Source organism: Erpetoichthys calabaricus, chromosome 17 (genome assembly GCF_900747795.2).
Source record: "Erpetoichthys calabaricus chromosome 17, fErpCal1.3, whole genome shotgun sequence".
Classification (NCBI taxonomy): Eukaryota; Metazoa; Chordata; class Cladistia; order Polypteriformes; family Polypteridae; genus Erpetoichthys; species Erpetoichthys calabaricus.
In genome coordinates, this window is record NC_041410.2 from 61,077,690 (window position 1) to 61,097,333 (window position 19,644).

Below are 19,644 nucleotides of genomic sequence, written 5' to 3' on the forward strand. Positions count from 1 at the left end.
TCTATCAAGTCTTTCCTTACAGACAAAGCTCATGACCCAGTAACACCTTAAATTTGCATTACAAGACTCAACTAATCTTTGTGCTACACCCAAGGATGTTGGATCTTGATTCTTAACTGCTAATGCTACCTTCTGTATGAGGAGACCCTTGAGGAAAGCTTCAGCTGGAAGTTGTTCTACAAATTCCAATTCAAAGCCTGAAAAAGTGAATACAACAAGACTGCATACTTCTATTGTCAGTTCCATATACCTATGCTACTGTCCAAGCTTCTTGTGAGCTGCTGTTGGTGTCCCTTTGTAGCTAAAATGGAAAGTCAGGTATTGTTTAAACTATAATTTTCTCATTGATGTTTTTGTAATGAACACACACATCTGATGGCCATTTTTCAAGAATTCATGAAGCATATCCATGTCGTTAAACCTCCAGCCATCAACTAAAAGAACCAAAGTCTTCCTTCCTTACTACGCTCTAGTAGGGTAGCATGTCGAACTTGTTGCTGTTGGCCATAAATCCAGTTGTTTTTTTATGAAGGCTAGGGCCATCTGCCCTGCCTTGTATATGTTTACTGTTTGATCCCTGCTGTGGGGTTGTACATCAGGTGGTCTGATGAGGCTAGGTTAATCTGTCTCTGTTCAAGGGCTCCTGTCAATAACAGACAATGGGATTCTATCCATAAGGATACAACTGGTGGTGCTGTGTGCATTTTCATCACTAATACTGAATGATGTCTTACTCTGTAAAACAACTATGCATGCATCTATACCCAATAATTACAGTGGCTTCTGTGATACACAAGCAACTAAACATTAATTTTTGTGGCAGAACTTCAGCATTAGTGGGTTAACATGCATTCTTTGGCTGCTGCTAATATGGTTCCTTTACTAGACATGACAGCAAATACAGCAACTCCTTTTTTCTGTTGCTTCATTGCCTTCTGGGAGGAAATGAGAGGGATTCAATTGCTACTCAGTTACCGTGCTATACAGTATGTCAGTTTGTCTTGCAATGCATCATCACACAACTATGCAGGTTCTAGCGGCAGACACCACACTTATGCAACACTTGCAAGCCTAGGGAGAGATTCCTTTGCTTCAAGAGTGTCACCTCTCCAGAACTCAATTTCTGCTGGTAAACAATACTAAATGTTATATTAACACAGAAATAAACAAAAAGTCCAACTTTAGACCCCATTTGTCATGCTTTTCCTTCATATTGGCTTGGGTGAACTACTCCCACAACAACAGGATTCCAATGCCGAGTGTTAATTTAGTAGCTCCAGTGTATTCAGCAATCAAGTACACATTGACAGCAATAGGTGCCACTCATACTCTTCATCAGAACAGTCAGGTTTGAGATCAAGGCATAGAATATATTTGTACATGGCGATACACAAAACCTGCAAGCAACCAGCTCCCATACATATGAGGCAAGCCTTCCGATTGGTTCCTATTTAAACAAGTAGTGTGCATAAACCGTTCATTAGAATAATAATATAATACTCTTTAGCTGTTTTGTCTACAGAATTCTATGAATAAAACAAAACTAATTTACACTGTCATTACAACCAAAATTTTAAAAGGAATGCAATTTAAATATAACTCAAAAATATAAATATTTTATACATCTTACAGCAAATTCTTTTCCCATTCTATAGTTGGTCAATTTTACACAAACATCTTTAAAAGAGCAATGTGTACTAATTTAAGTTACAGAATTATTTACATTGTTTCAGCTTTCTGCATAAATTGCCTTAACATAATAAAAAACAAACTGTTTTAGCTGGAACCTAAACTAAAGTGACAGTCCTAGGAAGCCACTTAAAACATAAGGAAAGAATAGCACATTAGGAATAAATAATAAAGTAAATTATTAATACAAACGCAGTGTCAAATGTGCAAATAATTTGATTAATGGTATAAATGCATACAGAACTAGATTAGCAACAGTATTGCATTCATTAATACAAACTTGTATTTCGTAAAATAAGCGTATGAACTAAAACTCCTTTTGCAACAAAAGGGTTTTAAAAAACATTACTCTTGTATGAGTTGTATTAGGATAAAATTCAAAACATCTTTTAGATACAGACAATAGTGTTTACTTAAATCTTCTTAGTTTACAGTGTGAGTGAAAGCCACTGTGAATATAATCAAACAGGACTTTTAGTCTGCTGGATTATACTGCTCAGTTCTGACACAATTAATTTGTCCAAATCAAGTCATATAGAAATACAACTTAGTTATTTTACAACAGTGCTGAGCAAGTCTTGGAGAGAGGATTCTTCAAGGGATCCAGTCCATGTTGCTTCGTATTAGTTACTATTAGTGACTGTAGAATTGAGGATCCGAGGCACATAGTTAGATTTTGAGGCCTTTGAAAGTTCTTTCTACAAAAATAAAAAAGGAAAGTTGCACATTAAAATACAAAAAATGCTGAAAGCTATAATCTTTTCTTCATGGTGAAAAAATTCCAAGGAGCAAAAACAGTTAAATTCAGATATTTAGCAATCATTATCATAGTAAAAGAACATAATGCTATTTACTAACCACAGTCCATGTATTATTGATAGAGCTTCAGGCATATTAAGGTAGAATATAGTTACTCTCCAAAAATGAATGATACAAGTGAACATGACTGCAACAATTACAATAGGACTGCTGTAGCGCTAAAAAGATCACAACCATAGAAACCCTGGGAAGTTGAAAGGAATGCTTTTCCAGTGTAACACTGTGCCAACCCTGAACGATGTAATTACAAAAACGTAACAAAGAGAATGGGTGATCAATACTACTTCCCTACTGGCCTGACACAAGTACAGACCATATCACACACTAAGCAACACAAAGGTTGGATCTGTACATTGAAACAAAAAAGAATAAAACCTACATGACAAAAAAACAACCTGTTGAGGGACACCCTACTCAGTACTTAACACATTTATAATGACCACAAAAGTTCAATGCACACACAAATAATCCTCAGTGAAATGGAAGAAAATGGTTTGACAAAAGTCCAATAAATCTGCAGATACCTGAGATTAAATACAAAGTGATCATATGGAGAACAGCAGAGGAGGCAAAGCACATGAATGCATCTTGTCCAGATATTAAAATACCGGGAAAACGGTTTGCAGTATTGGTTTACCAGGCTTTATATGTCTTTTTCCAAGTAATCAAAATCCTGGAGGACTTCATTTTAGCTGGAACAAGGGAGTCAACTACTTATTCAGGACACTCTACCATTTAAATATTCAATGTTTAATACATTCAGTTCATATCTGTTAATACAGTATGTACAGACTCACAGTGCTGCTAGATCACACAAGGCAGACTGCAAATAACATATTCCAACCATTGACAGGACAGAACAGCACAGTCTCACTGTATGGGGCATACAGAAAGAGACGCATAATATAAAGTGTCTGTCTTTCCTTTTCCCTGTACTGCAGTTTGTAAGAGGTGAATCCAAATTACCTTTTGTAGTGAGATAAACAGCATTCCGATACCACTCTCCCTGTTCTGTGGAAACTAAAGATTATAAAACCACCTACCATGCAGCCTCACTGGTTAAAAGAAAAGCAGTATGATGGCTAATCCCCAACTTCAGCCATAAATGAATGCCTGCCTTCCTGTCACCCTCTCGCAGCTTAGCATGTGAAACTTGTTGCTGTTGGGCACTACAGGCATACAGTAAATGCAACTGTTTTTATGATGGCTAGGGTCAGCTGCCTTGTATATGTTGGCTGTTTGATCCCTGCAGTGAGGTTGTATATCAGGTGGTTTGGTATGGCTAGTTTAATCTGTCTCTGCCAATGCCCTCCTGTCAGTTGCTGCTAAGAAAGCACTGATTACCTCTTCTCATAGAGGATGCTATTTTGGATTTTGTCCATAATGATACAGTCGGTATTGCGGTGCCCTTTTGCATCATTCCTGTTGAATGATAGTCACAATTATTGCTGCAGGCCGACAAATTACATACTCTAGCCATTGACAGCACTAATAGCATAGTCCCACTATATAAGGCATACAGAAAGAGAACCCTAGTATGAAGTGTGTGTGTGCCTCTTTTTCCCTGTTGATGACTGCAGTTTGTAAGATGTGCACCCAAATTACCCTTTGTGGTTAAGTAAAGCAGCTTTCAAGTACCACTCGCCCTGTTCTCTGCAAATTAAGGATTATAAAACCACCTAGCATGTAGCCTCACTGACTGAAAAAACAGTACTGGACTGCACAACAATGCATTTCAAAAAGAATAATTTACACATTTCCATGATGACAATAGTAACTATCCACCCCAAAACATGAGCAGGCTGTTTCTGGAAGTGATGAGGAAATTAAGTAAAAACTGATAAAAAATAATCCAATAAAGTTATGTAGTGACGACTGGAGTAGAATTCCATGAATTGATAAAAATATGAAATTATGACTTCTTTGATAAGTATTGTCAGTAATGTTAATATAGAAAGAGTAGCATTGTAAAATCAGGTGCATATTAGCATAGTACTAACTGATAATTACCCAGGTAACTAAGTTTAAAATCCAGGATAACAATAATCGTTTGGATAATTTTCAGTAAAGTGTGAATTGGAGTTTTTTTTTTTTTTTTTTAAACACTGAGTTAAACATTGCTTCTTGAACTGATTTCCTATTGCACTAAGAGGAGGCGCAGGCAGCGATCACCACACAGAAAACATTAATTTCACGATATTCCTACTCCCTGAACATTTAGAATGCTAAGGTAAGTACTTGATATAATTTTCATGACGAAATGCATTAAAGCATGTATTAAACACGTGGGGGGGACGGTGGCGTGGAGGTTGCACTGCTGCCTCACAGCATGGGGTTACCGGGTGTTCCCTGCCTTGAGTTTGCATGTTTTCTGGTGGGTTTACTCGGCGTGCTTCAGTTTCCTTTCAAAGTCATGTAGGATGTAGGGTTTTGTTATGCTATTTTAACCCTGCTAGTGTATGTGTTGCTCGTATTCACCCTGTGATGTGCTGGCACCCCATTCAGGATTTGCTCCTGCCTCGCATACGATGCTTGCTGGGATGGGTGCAACCCTGAATGGATGGCATAATTAAACATGTATAACGAAGATTTTTTAAAAGTTCTGAACACTCCGTGGTCTAAGTTTATAGTTCGTTTTAATTTCACAAAGATGTTTATTGTGTGGTGATTGGTTATGTGGAGAATGAAAAAGGAAGGATAGAAACTGGGGGTTTAAACTACGTCAGATACAGACAGCACGCATGCAATAAAGAAAGCCGTTCAGAAGAACATCTGTTGAGTTCTGTGTCCATGTCTCTGACCACCAGCTCACGAACCCAATATTTACACAATATTTCTGTTAAACCTGTGCGATACCCATTCATACATCTAGTTTTTTGGAGCCTTATCACACCTGCCATTAAGTTCTCTACACTGAACGTAGACCTGGGGGCCCCTTACTGCGAGGGAGCAGCACTACTGCCACGCCACCGTGCATGTTTAATACATTCTTTAATGCATTTCATCATGAAAATGACATCAAGTATTTATCTTAGCATTCTAAATGTTCAGAGAGCACGAATTTCATGAAGTGAATGGCTTCTGTGCAGTGACCACTGCTGGATCAGTGCAAGAGGAAGTCAGTTTAAGCAGCGCGTAGCGATTAACAACTGGGTCGGGGAACAATTAACACAAAGCATTTAATGTGCTACATTAACTTATGACTGGGTTTGAGAAAATCTAGTAAATTAAACATTCATTTTAAGATGAAGTTTAGTTTACGACATTCTACTGACAAAATAAACTACGAGAATAAAGTGGAAATGTTGAGAATAAAGTCAACATTATTCTCGTCATAAGCATCAAGATTAAAGTCAAAATGTCGACTCTATTCGACAGTTTTTTTTTTTTCTTTCACTCTATTTTTTTTCTTCACCGTGGCCCTAATACGCTTCCGTACAAACCTAACATTTTTACTTCTATGTGTAATACTTTACATTTACTGACATTAAATTTCATCTGCCACAAATCTGCCCAAACACTGCAATTTAATTGAATAATACTTGAAAAATATTTCTATTGTACATAAGGCATTTACTGTATATTGCAAACATTATTTGGAAATAACTATATATACTGTATATTTTCTATACCTAAATTTTTGTTTACTCCTGGTGAAAGAAGCATGAAGCATCCTTCTGATACCTGTACATCTCTGCAAACAACTTGCCCTCAAAATGACTTTTCAGCACAGATGGTCACATCGTGCCCTGCCTCAGAGCATCCTTAAAAGGCACAGTCAGTGGTCAGTAGCTAAAAAGTTTAAAATGACAAACCAGCTGCATCATATTCTGGTATTACACCTGTTCGGCACAAGATCATAAAGCACTACAGAGGAAGGTGAAGGCAGCACAGCATTTTACCAGTAACCAGCTGCCTTCTATTCAGAACACATACAGTAGAACATGTGTTACCTTACAAAGCCAAACAAAATATTGATAGTCCTCCACCATCCTACACAACCACTTTTCTTACTCCTCCCTTCTGGTAAATGGCACAGGTTCATTGGTAGTCATTCAAGTAGATTCAGGAATAGTTTTCACACACAAGTTGTAAGGTTCCTGAACAGCCAATTATAAGAATAAGTATTGTGTGTGTGTGTATAAATATAAAATAGTTGCAAATACATACTGTATTGTATCTATAATATATAATTGTACATTCTCTATATGTTGCATGTTACGTATTCTTTATATTTATCTTTTTTGTGTAATGTATTTTTGTCAACTATTCTGAGTTGGCATGCAAGTAAGTGTTTCATTGTACACAATGTACACAATAAACTTGACTGCATTTTGAGTGGATCAAATAGAAAGTAAACTAGACTTTACTCCCAACACCACCAATAAGAACGCAACAAAGTTGAAAGTTAAGATATCACAACTGAATAGTCATTTATGGTTTAAAGTCCAGTGCTTTAGCCACTAGCTACTGCATTCCTGTACACACACATTTTTTTCCTTGCATGTAATGTACAGTTGTTGCCAGTATGCATTCTCATGCCGCTACATGCCTTTATTTTCCTTCCATCAAATGTTCTCATGCAGAATTTTCCTGTTTTGCTCCAAAAGCTGTTGGGAAAGGATCAGACTCCACAGAACCCTGTAATGGAAAAATCGATCTCAGAAAATAGCCGATAGTAAAAGAAGCATAAATATTTTTGGATCAGAATTTAAAGCTTCACCAAAAAGGTCTCAGTTAATATTAAAACAGTTTGCAGATATTATAAAGTGATGTATTTTAAATGTCCATGTAAGCAGAAATAGTTCTCATATTTTTATGTAAATACATATGATTAAGAAATTAAAAAAAAGTAAAAGGTTATATTTGTTAATTAGAAGAATCTACAATTACTACATTTAAAGTACTGGACTTTAAAACAATGTTGCCATTTCAATCAATTCATCGTGAATCTGCCCATATCACAGTACCTACCTGTGTTCCCAACTGCAAGATAAATTGGATGCCTATAAAAATATAATCAGATACGAAAAAAATTGTCCTAGTAATGTATACACTGGGACCAAAACATGGGTCAGGGAGCTTTATTCATACATTTACTCTTGTCTACTACAGTGTGTGTAATGTTAAGTCACACAACTTAAAAACACTTACTATACTTTCTTGAGCACCTTGGTACCATCATTTGCTAGTAAACATTTGAAATTCACCACTAAGGGGTTATGTGAAGGTTTTTCACAACTAAAACTGCTCACAAATTTTGAGCAAATGGATCAAGTCAAGTTGGGGAGCATGCACTGGTACAATGCATTGCCACTCCCACTACACAACGAAACAACTTGGTATCCCGGTTTGCAACCCCCCAGGCCGACACGCGGTCCAGTCCCCAACAATGAGGATCTTACGAGCAGGATCACTCTCGGGGAAACACGCCACATGGCTGAAGTGCCGTAACTGACGCTCCCTCACAATGCAGGTAATGGATGGATAGATACTTTATTAATCCCAAGGGGAAATTCACATACTCCAGCAGCAGCATAGTGATACAAAAAACAATATTAAAGATTGATAATAATGCAGGTAAAAACAGATAATAACTTTGAATAATGTTAACGTTTACCCCCCTGGGTGGAATTGAAGAGTCGCATAGTTTGGGGGAGGAATGATCTTCTTAGTCTGTCAGTGGAGCAGGACAGTGACAGCAGTCTGTCGCTGAAGCTGCTCTTCTGTCTGGAGATGACACTGTTTAGTGGATGCAGTGGATTCTCCATAATTGATAGGAACCTGCTTAGCGCCCGTCGCTCTGCCACAGATGTTAAACTGTCCAGCTCCATGCCAACAATAGAGCCTGCCTTCCTCACCAGTTTGTCCAGGCATGAGGCGTCTTTCTTCTTAATGCTGCCTCCCCAGCACACCACCGCGTAGAAGAGGGCGCTCGCCACAACCGTCTGATAGAACATCTGCAGCATCTTATTGCAGATGTTGAAGGACGCCAGCCTTCTAAGGAAGTATAACCGGCTCTGTCCTTTCTTACACAGAGCATCAGTATTGGCAATCCAGTCTAATTTATCATCCAGCTGCACTCCCAGGTATTTATAGGTCTGCACCATCTGCACACAGTCACCTCTGATGATCACGGGGTCCATGAGGGGTCTGGGCCTCCTAAAATCCACCACCAGCTCCTTTGGTTTTGCTGGTGTTCAGGTGTAGGTGGTTTGAGTCACACCATTTAACAAAGTCATTGATTAGGTCCCTATACTCCTCCTCCTGCCCACTCCTGATGCAGCCCACGATAGCAGTGTCGTCAGCGAACTTTTGCATGTGGCAGGACTCCGAGTTGTATTGGAAGTCTGATGTATATAGGCTGAATAGGACCGGAGAAAGTACAGTCCCCTGTGGCGCTCCTGTGTTGCTGACCACAATGTCAGACGTGCAGTTCCCAAGACGCACATACTGAGGTCTGTCTTTAAGATAGTCCATGATCCATGCCACCAGGTATGAATCTACTCCCATCTCTATCAGCTTGTCCCTAAGGAGCAGAGGTTGGATTGTGTTGAAGGCGCTAGAGAAGTCTAGAAACAATTCTTACAGCACCACTGCCTCTGTCCAAGTGGGAGAGGGATCGGTGTAGCATATAGATGATGGCATCCTCCGCTCCCACCTTCTCCTGATATGCAAACTGCAGAGGGTCGAGGGCGTGTTGAACCTGTGGCCTCAGGTGGTGAAGCAGCAGCCTCTCACATGTGATGTCAGAGCAACAGGTCGAAAGTCATTCAGCTCACTAGGACGTGATACCTTTGGGACTGGGGCGATGCAAGATGTTTTCCAAAGCCTCGGGACTCTCCCCTGTTCCAGGCTCAGGTTGAAGATGTGCTGTAGAGGACCCCCCCGCTCCGATGCACAGACCTTCAGCAGTCATGGCAATACTCCATCTGGACCCGCTGCTTTGCTGGCACGAAGTCTCCTCAGCTCTCTGCTCACCTGCGCTGTTGTAATTATGGGTGGGGATGTCTCTCCTATGTTGGTATAAGCAGAAGGATGTGTGGAGGGTGCAGTACTCCGAGGTGAGAGTGAGAGTGGGTTAGGGTGGTCAAACCTGTTAAAGAAGTTGTTCATTCGGTTTGCTCTCTTTCCGTCTCTCTCAATGGTGGCACCCCGCTTCGAGCTGCAGCCAGTGATGATCTTCATCCCATCCCACACTTCCTTCATGCTGTTATTCTGCAACTTCTGCTCCAGCTTTCTCCCGTACTGCTCCTTCATCGCCCTGAGCTGGACTCGGAGTTCCTTCTACACGCGCTTGAGCTCATGCTGATCACCGCCTTTAAAAGCCCTTTTCTTCTGGTTCAAAAGGCCCTTGATGTCACTTGTAATCTATGGCTTGTTGTTAGCATAGCAGCGTACAGTTCTTAGTGGAACTACAAAGTCCATACAGAAGTTGATGTAGTCAGTAGTGCAGTCAACAACCTCCTCAATGTTCTCACTATGTGATCCCTACAGGATATCCCAGTCTGTAGTTCCAAAGCATTCTCTGCCTCCGGGGAGAAGGAACCACTTCCTGAATGAGCGTGTGGTTGTAGGTAAGACCCTCACTCTTGGTTTGTAGTGAGGCTGAAGCAGAACCAGGTTATGATCTGCTTTCCCAAGCACAGGCAGCGGGGTGGCGCTGTATGAGTCTTTAACATTTGCATACAGTAAATCAAGTCTTATTTCCCCAGGTGTTACAGTCCACATACTGGGTGAAGGCAGGTAATGTTTTGTCCAGCATCACATGGTTAGTCTCCAGCAATTAGCACAAGCGCCTCAGGGTGCTGCGTTTGTAACTTAGCAACAGCAGAATGGATGATGTCACTCGCTGTCTCCACGTCCGCCCGAGGAGGGATGTAAACAGTAACAACAATGACGTGTCCAAACTCTCTGGGCAAGTAATAGGGACGCGAACTTATGGCCAACAGTTCGATGTACCTGCAGCAAGTTGAGACTTTGACGTTAACATGTCCAGAGTTACACCACCGTGTATTAACATAGAGAGCGAGTCCTCCTCCTTTGTGCTTCCCGCAGGTACTTGCATCTCTGTCCGCTCTAACTGTGCTAAACCCGGGTAGCTCCACGTTAGCATCTGGGATGGTTGTAGTTAGCCATGTTTTGCAAAAGCACAACAAACTGCATTCTCTGTAGGTTCTGACATTTTTCACCAGCGCAGCCAGTTTGTCAATCTTATTTGAGATTGAGTTCACATTTCCCAGAATCACCGAAGGCTTAAAACGCCACTTTCTCACAAGCCGCTTCATTTTTAGCTTAGTGCCGGCTCTGCTGCCACGATACTGCCTTCTTACCTCGTCGGGTAAATAGGGAACCACACCGGCACTGGCATTTGTTCTCAGCACTCGAAGTTGAGTACTTGAATAGACGAGTCTCGACGTGTAAAAATCCATGCCCACATTGTAAAAGTAAGTGTGTCCAGGGAACGAAACCACATAAAATAAAGTGATAGGAGTGATCAATAAAAAAGAGAAAAATAAAAGTAAAAATAAAAGTAGAAAAATAAAGTCGTACACAGAGCTGATGAAAAGGCTGCCACTCTCTGCGGCGCCTGAGTCATAATGGAATGTAATGTGCCTCATTCGGGACTTCATCAACTGCTCATTCGACACAAAGTCAAACCAACGTTACCCAAGGATTTTCCGGAGAGACACAGTACCAAAGGAGTCCAGTCTTCATCTCGGGTTACTGGATAGCGTCCATGTCTCACAACCATATAGCAAGACAGGAAGCACCAGGACTCCAAAGACTTGGACCTTCATCCTTTTGCATAGATATTGAAAACACCACACACACCTTTCCAGCGACCTCATGACCCCCCGTGCTCTCCCAATCCGTCTACTGACTTCATAGGAAGAGTCACCACAGACATGAATGTCACTGCCCAGGTAAGTAAACCTCTCAACAAGGTCAATACTCTCTACGCAAACTGACACACTGCTGATGGCTGTGCCCAAGAGGTCATTAAAGGTCTGGATCTTGGTTTTTATCCAGGACACTCGCAAGCCCCGACACTCAGACTCCTCGCTTAGTCTCTCGAGGGCCCCGATCAGAGCCTTCATTGACTCCGCAAAGATCACAGCATCGTCAGCAAAGTCAAGATCCGTGAATCATACAAGCATTGAACAGAGTAGGAGCAAGAACACACCCCTGACAAACCCCAGAATCAACAGGGAAAAACGCAGAGGTCCTGCGTCCACTCTGCACAGCACTCACAGTACCAGTGTACAGGCTGGCCATGATATCCAGCAACCTCAAGGGGATCCCGCAAATCCCCAGGATGTCCCACAGAGCAGCTCAATCAACTGAGTCGAACGCTTACAGAAAATCGACAAAGGCTACAAAGAAACTCTGCCGATATTCACGTTTGCACTCCATGAGAACCCTCAGTGCCAGGATTTGGTCGATGGTAGACTTCTTAGGTGTAAAACCGGACTGTTCCGGTCGCTGGTGGGTGAGCAAGTGATCACGGATCCTATTGAGGACGACCCTAGCAAGGACCTTACCTGGCACCGAGAGCAGTATTATCCCCCTGTAGTTTCCAGTCAGTTGGGATGATGCCAGTCTCCCAAATGGAAGCAAAGATTGCTTGCAATGCCAGGAGGACAGCCTTACCACCAGCCTGGAGAAGTTCACCCCGGATACCACAGATACCTGCAGCCTTTCCCCACCTCAGCTGGTTCACCACGTGTGCAATCTCAGTGAGATTGGGTGGTTCACAGCTAATTGGAGGATCAGCCTCAAGGACCATGGACCCAGAGATATCCAACATCCTAGCCGTAGGACCAGCTTTGAACAACTGCTCAATGTAGCTAGCCCAATGGGTCACAACTGTAGTGTCATCCGTAAGGACCGTTCCATCAGCTGCCCTGACAGTGACTCTCCGAGGAACAGATTCAGATATGTGTAATGCTTCGATTCCTCTGTAAACAGAAAGTGGGTCGCTAGACCACAGATGGTGTGTCACTTGCTCACAGATTCCTCTAACAAACGCCTCTTTATCTGCCCTCAGAGCCTCCACAGCCATCCCTCTCAGTTCCCGGTACAGACCAGAGTTGCCATTGAGCCGTGCGCTGCGACTCCTCTCAATGATATCCAGGGTGCCCTGGATGGATCCAAATATCAAAATATTCGCAAGGACTGAATAAATTGTATAAGATGCTTTTCATCCCCATCATAAAATTTACAAGCAGAAAAAGAAAAACAATTCAAACAAAAACTCTGCCCATTTTGGGAAAAACAACTCAGACTACCTTGATTGGCAAAATTGATGATCCGTAGCCAAGCACAAGCGGTCAATAAAACATTTTCCATCTATTCTCTACATACATTTTCTCTTTTTGTATGTTTTGCAAATATTAAACCAATTTTGCTGTGAGCAGTATTTGATCTAACAAATAAAACACTAAAATATCTTCTGTATAGAATATAGAATATCTTCACAATGTCTAAATAAAGTTAGTAAAAAGGTAGCAAAAATAAGAAAATGTTTGAAAAATAATAATAATAATTCTTAACATGTATGTAGCACTTCTCACTACTCAAAGCACTTTGCAAACTCCACTCCATAGAGGACACAGGATAAGAACCCATGATCTCCTGACTGCAAGGCAGCCAGTTAACGCTGCGCCACCTGACCATTTGAATGTACTGGTCTGTCTTACATTCAAGTTCATCTTACGACCGGTCTGTCAGAACAAAAAGTGGTTGTAAGTTGACAGCTATCTGTAAATAAATAAATAAAGTAAAATATCGTACTGAAATTACTGTCAGAAATCATATATCTGAACTTTGTCAGGCTTGCTATAGCTATTCTAAATTTTACAAGACCCTAAAGGTAGAGAAAATCCCCCTTTCTCTATTAGCTATTAAGAGAATAGGTCAGTGTTTTGAAACAAAAGGTGATGTTGCTAGAAGTAAAGAAACTGGAAGGCCTAAAGCCATCTAACTGTATTTAAACAGGGAAAGCCAATATTACTCATCTACCTCTGATGATAGGCAATTTTATAAATTATTCTGACCAGCAGAATTCAATAAGAACATAGAGCAAAGTCCATCATTGTGTAAAGACACACAATTTCTTTTTCACTTGTTAAACCAAACAAACCACACAGATCTACTGTATAAGGGATGGCCCCAAATCTCAAAGAAAGCCTATGATGCCAGAATTCAAACTGTCCTTTTATTTTCTGCAGGTGTTGGCCTTACACACAAACATGTACACTGTCTTTTCACGGATCCCAAGATGGCTTTGCAGGTAATTGATATCTCTCTCTCTCCAATGGTGATATGGCCTATGCAAATGTATCGTATGCTCTCAAAAACTGCCTGTTAATAACGTTATCATAGTTGAGTTCTATTTGCTAAATGCCCTCCACTGTTTTCACTTTCCTTTAAGCTTTTTATTTAATTATATTACAGAGTTACATATTAAACTTTTATTCTTCCTTGTTTTCTGCATTCTTCTCTTTTCTCTGATACAATGGCTCATCATAATATTCTCTCATACAATGTAACACAACTGTCTGCTCTCCAGAAAGGACTGAGGTGGATACATCAATTTTACAAGGAATGCATTTCATTTCTAAAGATGCAATGTGCTACCATCAGATATCTTGTTGCTGCCTTGTCTTTAGTGCCTACCCATTAGAGGAGCGATCCTAACCGGTCAAGATTCTTGCTTTCCTAGGCATTTGTATTAATGTTAATTACTTCATTGATTCTCTTTTTATATAGGGCCTCCCCTGTTCATTTTGCACATTCCTCAAACTCTTTTGCTCAGGCCAAGTTTATTTGATTCATTTCAACTCTTAGACATCTGTGAAGATTATCTTCTTTTTTATACAAACTGTAAAATTACTTTCTAGAATTTATTACAATTTTATTTCCAAATCAGTCTCTGCTTACTGTCTTAATACATCCTTACTATCATCATCTTTGTCTGATCATAGATTTTCTGCTTTAAATATCCACTTCTGTCTTTTATGCCTGTGTCCTGGCATTGTAACACCTGCCTGTTGCAGTACACAGCATTTATTGAACAACTTTGAATAAGACTGAATGACTGTCGTGAGGTCAGTTTAAATTTTGTATCCGGCTATTGCATGGATGGTTTATTAAAGGATATGTCTATAGCTTTCTCTTCTGACTATGCTCATAAGGTTCATTAGTTATCAGTTGACTTTTGATTGTCCAAGTGAAGTAGTGATAGTTTCTCATATCTATCGTATCTTCAGTTCTTGCTTACCACTCCCTTACACTCTCCATTCCTGTTATTTCTTCCTGCTACAGTGTGCCACACCAGCGGGTCTCCATTCTTCCTAACTAGATTTCTTTTCCTCTTCCCTCAAAGACAGAGGTTTCCGGCAGGCTGTGGAACTGTTGTTCAGCTTGCAACAAAGCTGATTTCATCACTGACTGCACCTCTCTCCATTTTCTTGTTTTCATAGCTCTGACAGAAACAACGATCACTTCATGCAATTCTGCAACTTATGTTGTGTTTTCCTCCTTTTACAAGATGCTTCCTCATATTCCACAGACCACTGGACATGGAGATGGAACTGGCCTTCTCTTGTCTAAATGGGTATTTACTGCTCCTAATCAACTTAGCACCTTCTTGTTTTCTTCTTTTGACTTCCATGCTGTTCATGTAACATTCCCTAACAGCCTGATTCTCTGCTAGTCTATCACCCTCTAGGTTGACATGTAAATCTTCTGGACAAACTTGATTTCTTTCTCTCTTCACTCTCCTATCTGTTTTCTTTATCCTCCTCTTTGTTTTACTTCTTTCTGTGTTCAGCCTCGCCTACTCATTCAGCAGGTCATCAGCTTGAACACATGTTCATGCATGTCTACATGTTCATCCTCCCAGTCCGCAAACTTGCGCACACCTTCCTTTTTCCTGCACTTGGCAAATCATTAACAGGACTGGGTTGGTGGCGGGTTTGCCTCCTTGCAGTCTCCAGCCCATTCAAACAGGTATATGTGAGTGGACATCAAAACACTAACAGCTAATTCCTTATCTCAAAAACTGCAAAATACTACATAACCTATACATTGGAAAATAAAGTACTTCTAGTTAATATTTTTACGTGCACAATCGCCATACATCACAGAACAGTCTTCTGCATTAACTCCAATGTACAGTATGTACTCTAACTTAGCCTTTTTTATACATATAAAAAAAATTACTATTTTTTAGTGCAGTGAATTACAAAGACATTACACTGTGCAGATTGTTGTACACAGCAGCTTAATCACCAGTCACATTAGTTGTGTTCAAACCAGATCAGATTTGACCAATAAAACATTCAATTATGAAAGCTATGTAGGAACAGAGCTAGCCCTACATCAATGTGCTGATTATCTGTGCAGCTCCATTTAGCCATATGTGCTTTCTAAAAAGACCGTCAAGTTAAAAATCTAATTTCCAGCCCACAGAAGCACTTGGAGGCTAATTTATATTTAGCTTTCATTTCACCACTTACAGAAAATGACATAACCAAAGAATACTTCTTTTTTTTCTCCCAGAAGAAACTACATAAAATTACCCTTCATTTTATATTAATCTATAGTATTCACAAGGATCCTGCAGACTTTTTGTTGAGCCAGACTGCCTCTTACTCAATGGTAAAAGTTTACACTTCATTTGGAGAAGTATCAAGACCGAGTTACAAAAAAACCCTTTTGACCCTACGGGGTTTTTGGCATTAATGCACTTAAATTACATGGCCCAAAATTAACGGTGTTCCATACATGCACTTAGGGGACAGCCAAAGGCTCCAAATGAGCGTGAAATAATAAAAGATAGAGGACTGGAACGGAGCACTAATGTTTTTCTCCTTCTTTTAACAGCCCAATAGATTAATCCTTCTTTTCCAACCCAGTCCCAGTGGTTACCATCTTCTTCGGCTCCTCATAAAAACACCACTTCCGACTCTATTCTGATGATGTCATTATTTAATTAACCCCAAATCTCTTTTTGTTGCTGCCGAATGTCTTTCTCCCCCGCATTCTGACCACCAAATTAATTTATTTCTGACTACTTTGGTCACCAGACATTATATGAGGAAGCTTCCCCCAAATCTTTTTCTGTGTTTCCAACTTGCTATTGTGTCACAAATTGGCATAGTCGGCAGGATTACTATTGCTCGAAGAAGACTGAAGAGCAGGACCTCAACACCATCTTGAGTACCATCATGGCTGAGCTCCAGACCATGAAAATTCAAGTTGGGAAAACAAGAACCCAGTTGGCTGAGGCGGAAGCACGAGCATTGGAATGGGGTGCAGTAAGATCAGACGCGGCTTGACCTTCAATTCCTCAGTTAGTGCCACAATCTGAGGGGGATGACATAGTGTTGTAACTTTTAATTTTCGAACGCACTGCTAAGCGTAATCATTGGCCGAGGGCCGAGTGGGCCAACATACTTACGCCATACCTGAAGGGCAATACGCAGAAGGCCTATTATGATCTTCCCAAGGAGCAGACCGACAATTATGACACCCTCAGGGCCGGGTCTTTAAACACTACGGCGTCACTGCCAACCATTAGGTGATGGCATGCAGGCTCTGGAAGTACGACCCTGATAAGCCCACGGGAAACCAGGCCTTTGAAATACTGGGGAAAACAGGCCGCTGGCTAAGGCCAGACATAAATAATGGTAGGCAGGTGGGGGAACAACTGGCTTGTGAAACCCTGGTCAATGCCCTTCCTGATTATCTTGCCCAGCAGGTCCGCAAACAACCTTATAAGAACATGAAGGCACCAGTCGAGGTGACTGAGCTCTCTGTAAATTGGAGAGATCAGAACGGACAACTCATTTAGCCCGACAAGTGCATCACTCCTCCTGAGCCAAACCGAGCTTCCGGTCAGATCGAAGGAAAAACAATCCCACCTTCCCCACTGTTTCAAGTGTGAGGAGGTGGGTCACATCATCATCTCCTGTCCTTTAACGAGTGAGCCGATGAACTGTTCCTGGGCCAAGGGAGAGAGGTACTGTGCTCTGACTAATCCCTTGTCTCTCCCTCATACAGGAGTAATATTAATAAATGGACATCGGTTGCTTGCTATGTTCGATGCTAGGAGTAACATTTCCATTGTTACTCGCCGTTTTGTTCTACCACGACAATAGCTGAAAAATAAGAGAAACTCGTTATTACCGGTCCACCTCCTGTGTCATAACTTTTCAGGGGGCCTTAAAAAAAAATTAATGGTCGCAGTTTTACCGGACCCTCCCTTTTCTGTGATCTTGGGGTGGGACTGGTCTGATAGCAATAGCAGTATGAACATTCTTACTCCTAATAAAAAGTTGGGCCTAGTAATGGACAGGGAAAACTAACTCAGCTGCCCCCACGCTTCGTAGACATTCAAGAAGTTACTCTGCATAAGGCATCTTAAGACTTCTGTTTATCATCCCCAAACTGACAGGTTGGAGGAAAGATTTAATCAGACTCTTAAGCAGATGCTTCGCAAGGTAGTTAGCGAGGATGGGAGAACTTGGGATCAATTACTTCCCTTCGTATTAAGTGCCCCAAACCTCTACTGGTTTTTCCCATTTGAGTTATTACATGGGTGACAACACCGGGGCTTTATGGACCTCCTAAAACAAGGCTAAGAAGAAGAGGATCTTCCTTCCTGTAATATTTTAGAATATATCACACAATTACGCGATTGATTTGGAAAAATTCAACCCTTATTAAAAGAACATATGGATAAGGCTCAATCAGTGCAGGCTCGATATTATAATCGAAACACCACCTCTGGGAATCTCTCCCGGGGGATTGTGTCATGGTGCTCATACCTGCTTCCCACTCCATTATTAGCTCATTGGCAAGGTTCATAAAAGATTAAGGAACGAAAAGGACTCATTGAATATTTGGTAAAACAAACTAATCATCTACCAAATGAGTGGGTCTACCACATTAATTTGTTAAAGCCGTGGAAGGAGCGGGAGCCAGAACTCCCCTCCGGCCAACATCGTTCCCTTTTCATTTTAAATCATGCCCTTAATCTCGGACCAGATTTGACTTCCCTTTAAAAAGGCAGGAGCTGGAAGCAGCAATTCTATCCGTTCCAGAAGTAGTAAGTGAGCAACCTTGTCACACCTCACTGATTGAGCATGACATAATTACTGATCACGGGGTGATTGTTAGGGAAAGACTATCGCCTACCTGAGCCAAACAAAACTGAAGTGGAGTTGGAGATCAAATGTATGCTGGACCTAGGTGTTATGGAAAAAAGCCACAGTCCCTGGTCCAGTCTAATTGTATTGGTCCCAAAGCCTGACAGGAGCTGATGAACTCCTAAAGCGGCTACGAAATGCTCAATATCCAACTACTCCTGACATGCAAGGGGATACTGGCAAATTCTCTTAAATGACTCCGCTAAACAAAAAACGGCATTTAGCACCCCTAGCCGACAATGGCAGTATAAGGTTCTCCCATTTGGACTATATGGGGCTCCAGCGACCTTTCAAGTCTGGGAGACAGACTGCTACAGTCCCACAGTTCCGCCTATCTGGATGAAGTTGTAGTCTATTCCGGCATATGGAAGGACCACGTGCTGCAGGTCAAAGCTGTTTTGCTAACACTAGCAAAAGCCAGGCTACGAATTAATCCAAAAAAATGCTATTTTGGATTAAAAGAAGCCAGATATTTAGGTTATCTGGTGGGTAAGGGAACAGTAAGACCACAGTGTTTTAAAGTTGATGCCATTATAAATTGGCCCTGTCTGATTACCAAGTGGCAGGTACAGGCTTTTTTTTGGACTAGCGAGTTACTACCGCCGGTTTGTACATCGTTTATCGGAAAGAACTACTCCCTTGACTGATTTAACAAAGAAGAAGGCACCCTTTAAAGTGGTATGGAATGATAAAACTGAAACTGCATTTTGCGACTTAAAACAGGCCCTTACTTCAGCACCTGTATTGAAAACTGCTGATTTTTCTTCTCATTTATTCTCTACACCAAAAGTTTGGACACAGGTCTTGGTACTACTTTGAGCCAAAGTGCCAACAGTGCTGAACACCCCGTGATGTTCCTGAGCCGGATACTGCTACACCAGGAAACCAGGTATGGGGCGGTAGAACGAGATGTCCT

General features: G+C 41.1%; 1 protein-coding gene across 2 annotated transcripts in view; it reads right to left on the reverse strand.

Annotated features, from left to right (window-relative positions):
• Positions 1 to 600: 600 nt before the first annotated feature.
• Positions 601 to 19,644, reverse strand: part of prc1b (protein regulator of cytokinesis 1b) — a 97,894-nt gene continuing 78,850 nt past the window's right edge. The window contains exons 14-15 of one of the 2 annotated variants that reach the window (XM_028822933.2): positions 7,061 to 7,149; positions 601 to 2,387 (exon numbers count right to left, since the gene is read on the reverse strand). In XM_028822933.2, the coding sequence (XP_028678766.2) occupies positions 7,087 to 7,149 (63 nt within the window). In that variant the 3' untranslated portion in view covers positions 601 to 2,387; positions 7,061 to 7,086. The remainder of the gene's footprint in view (positions 2,388 to 7,060; positions 7,150 to 19,644) is intronic. The other variant, XM_028822932.2, reaches the window with a different exon arrangement.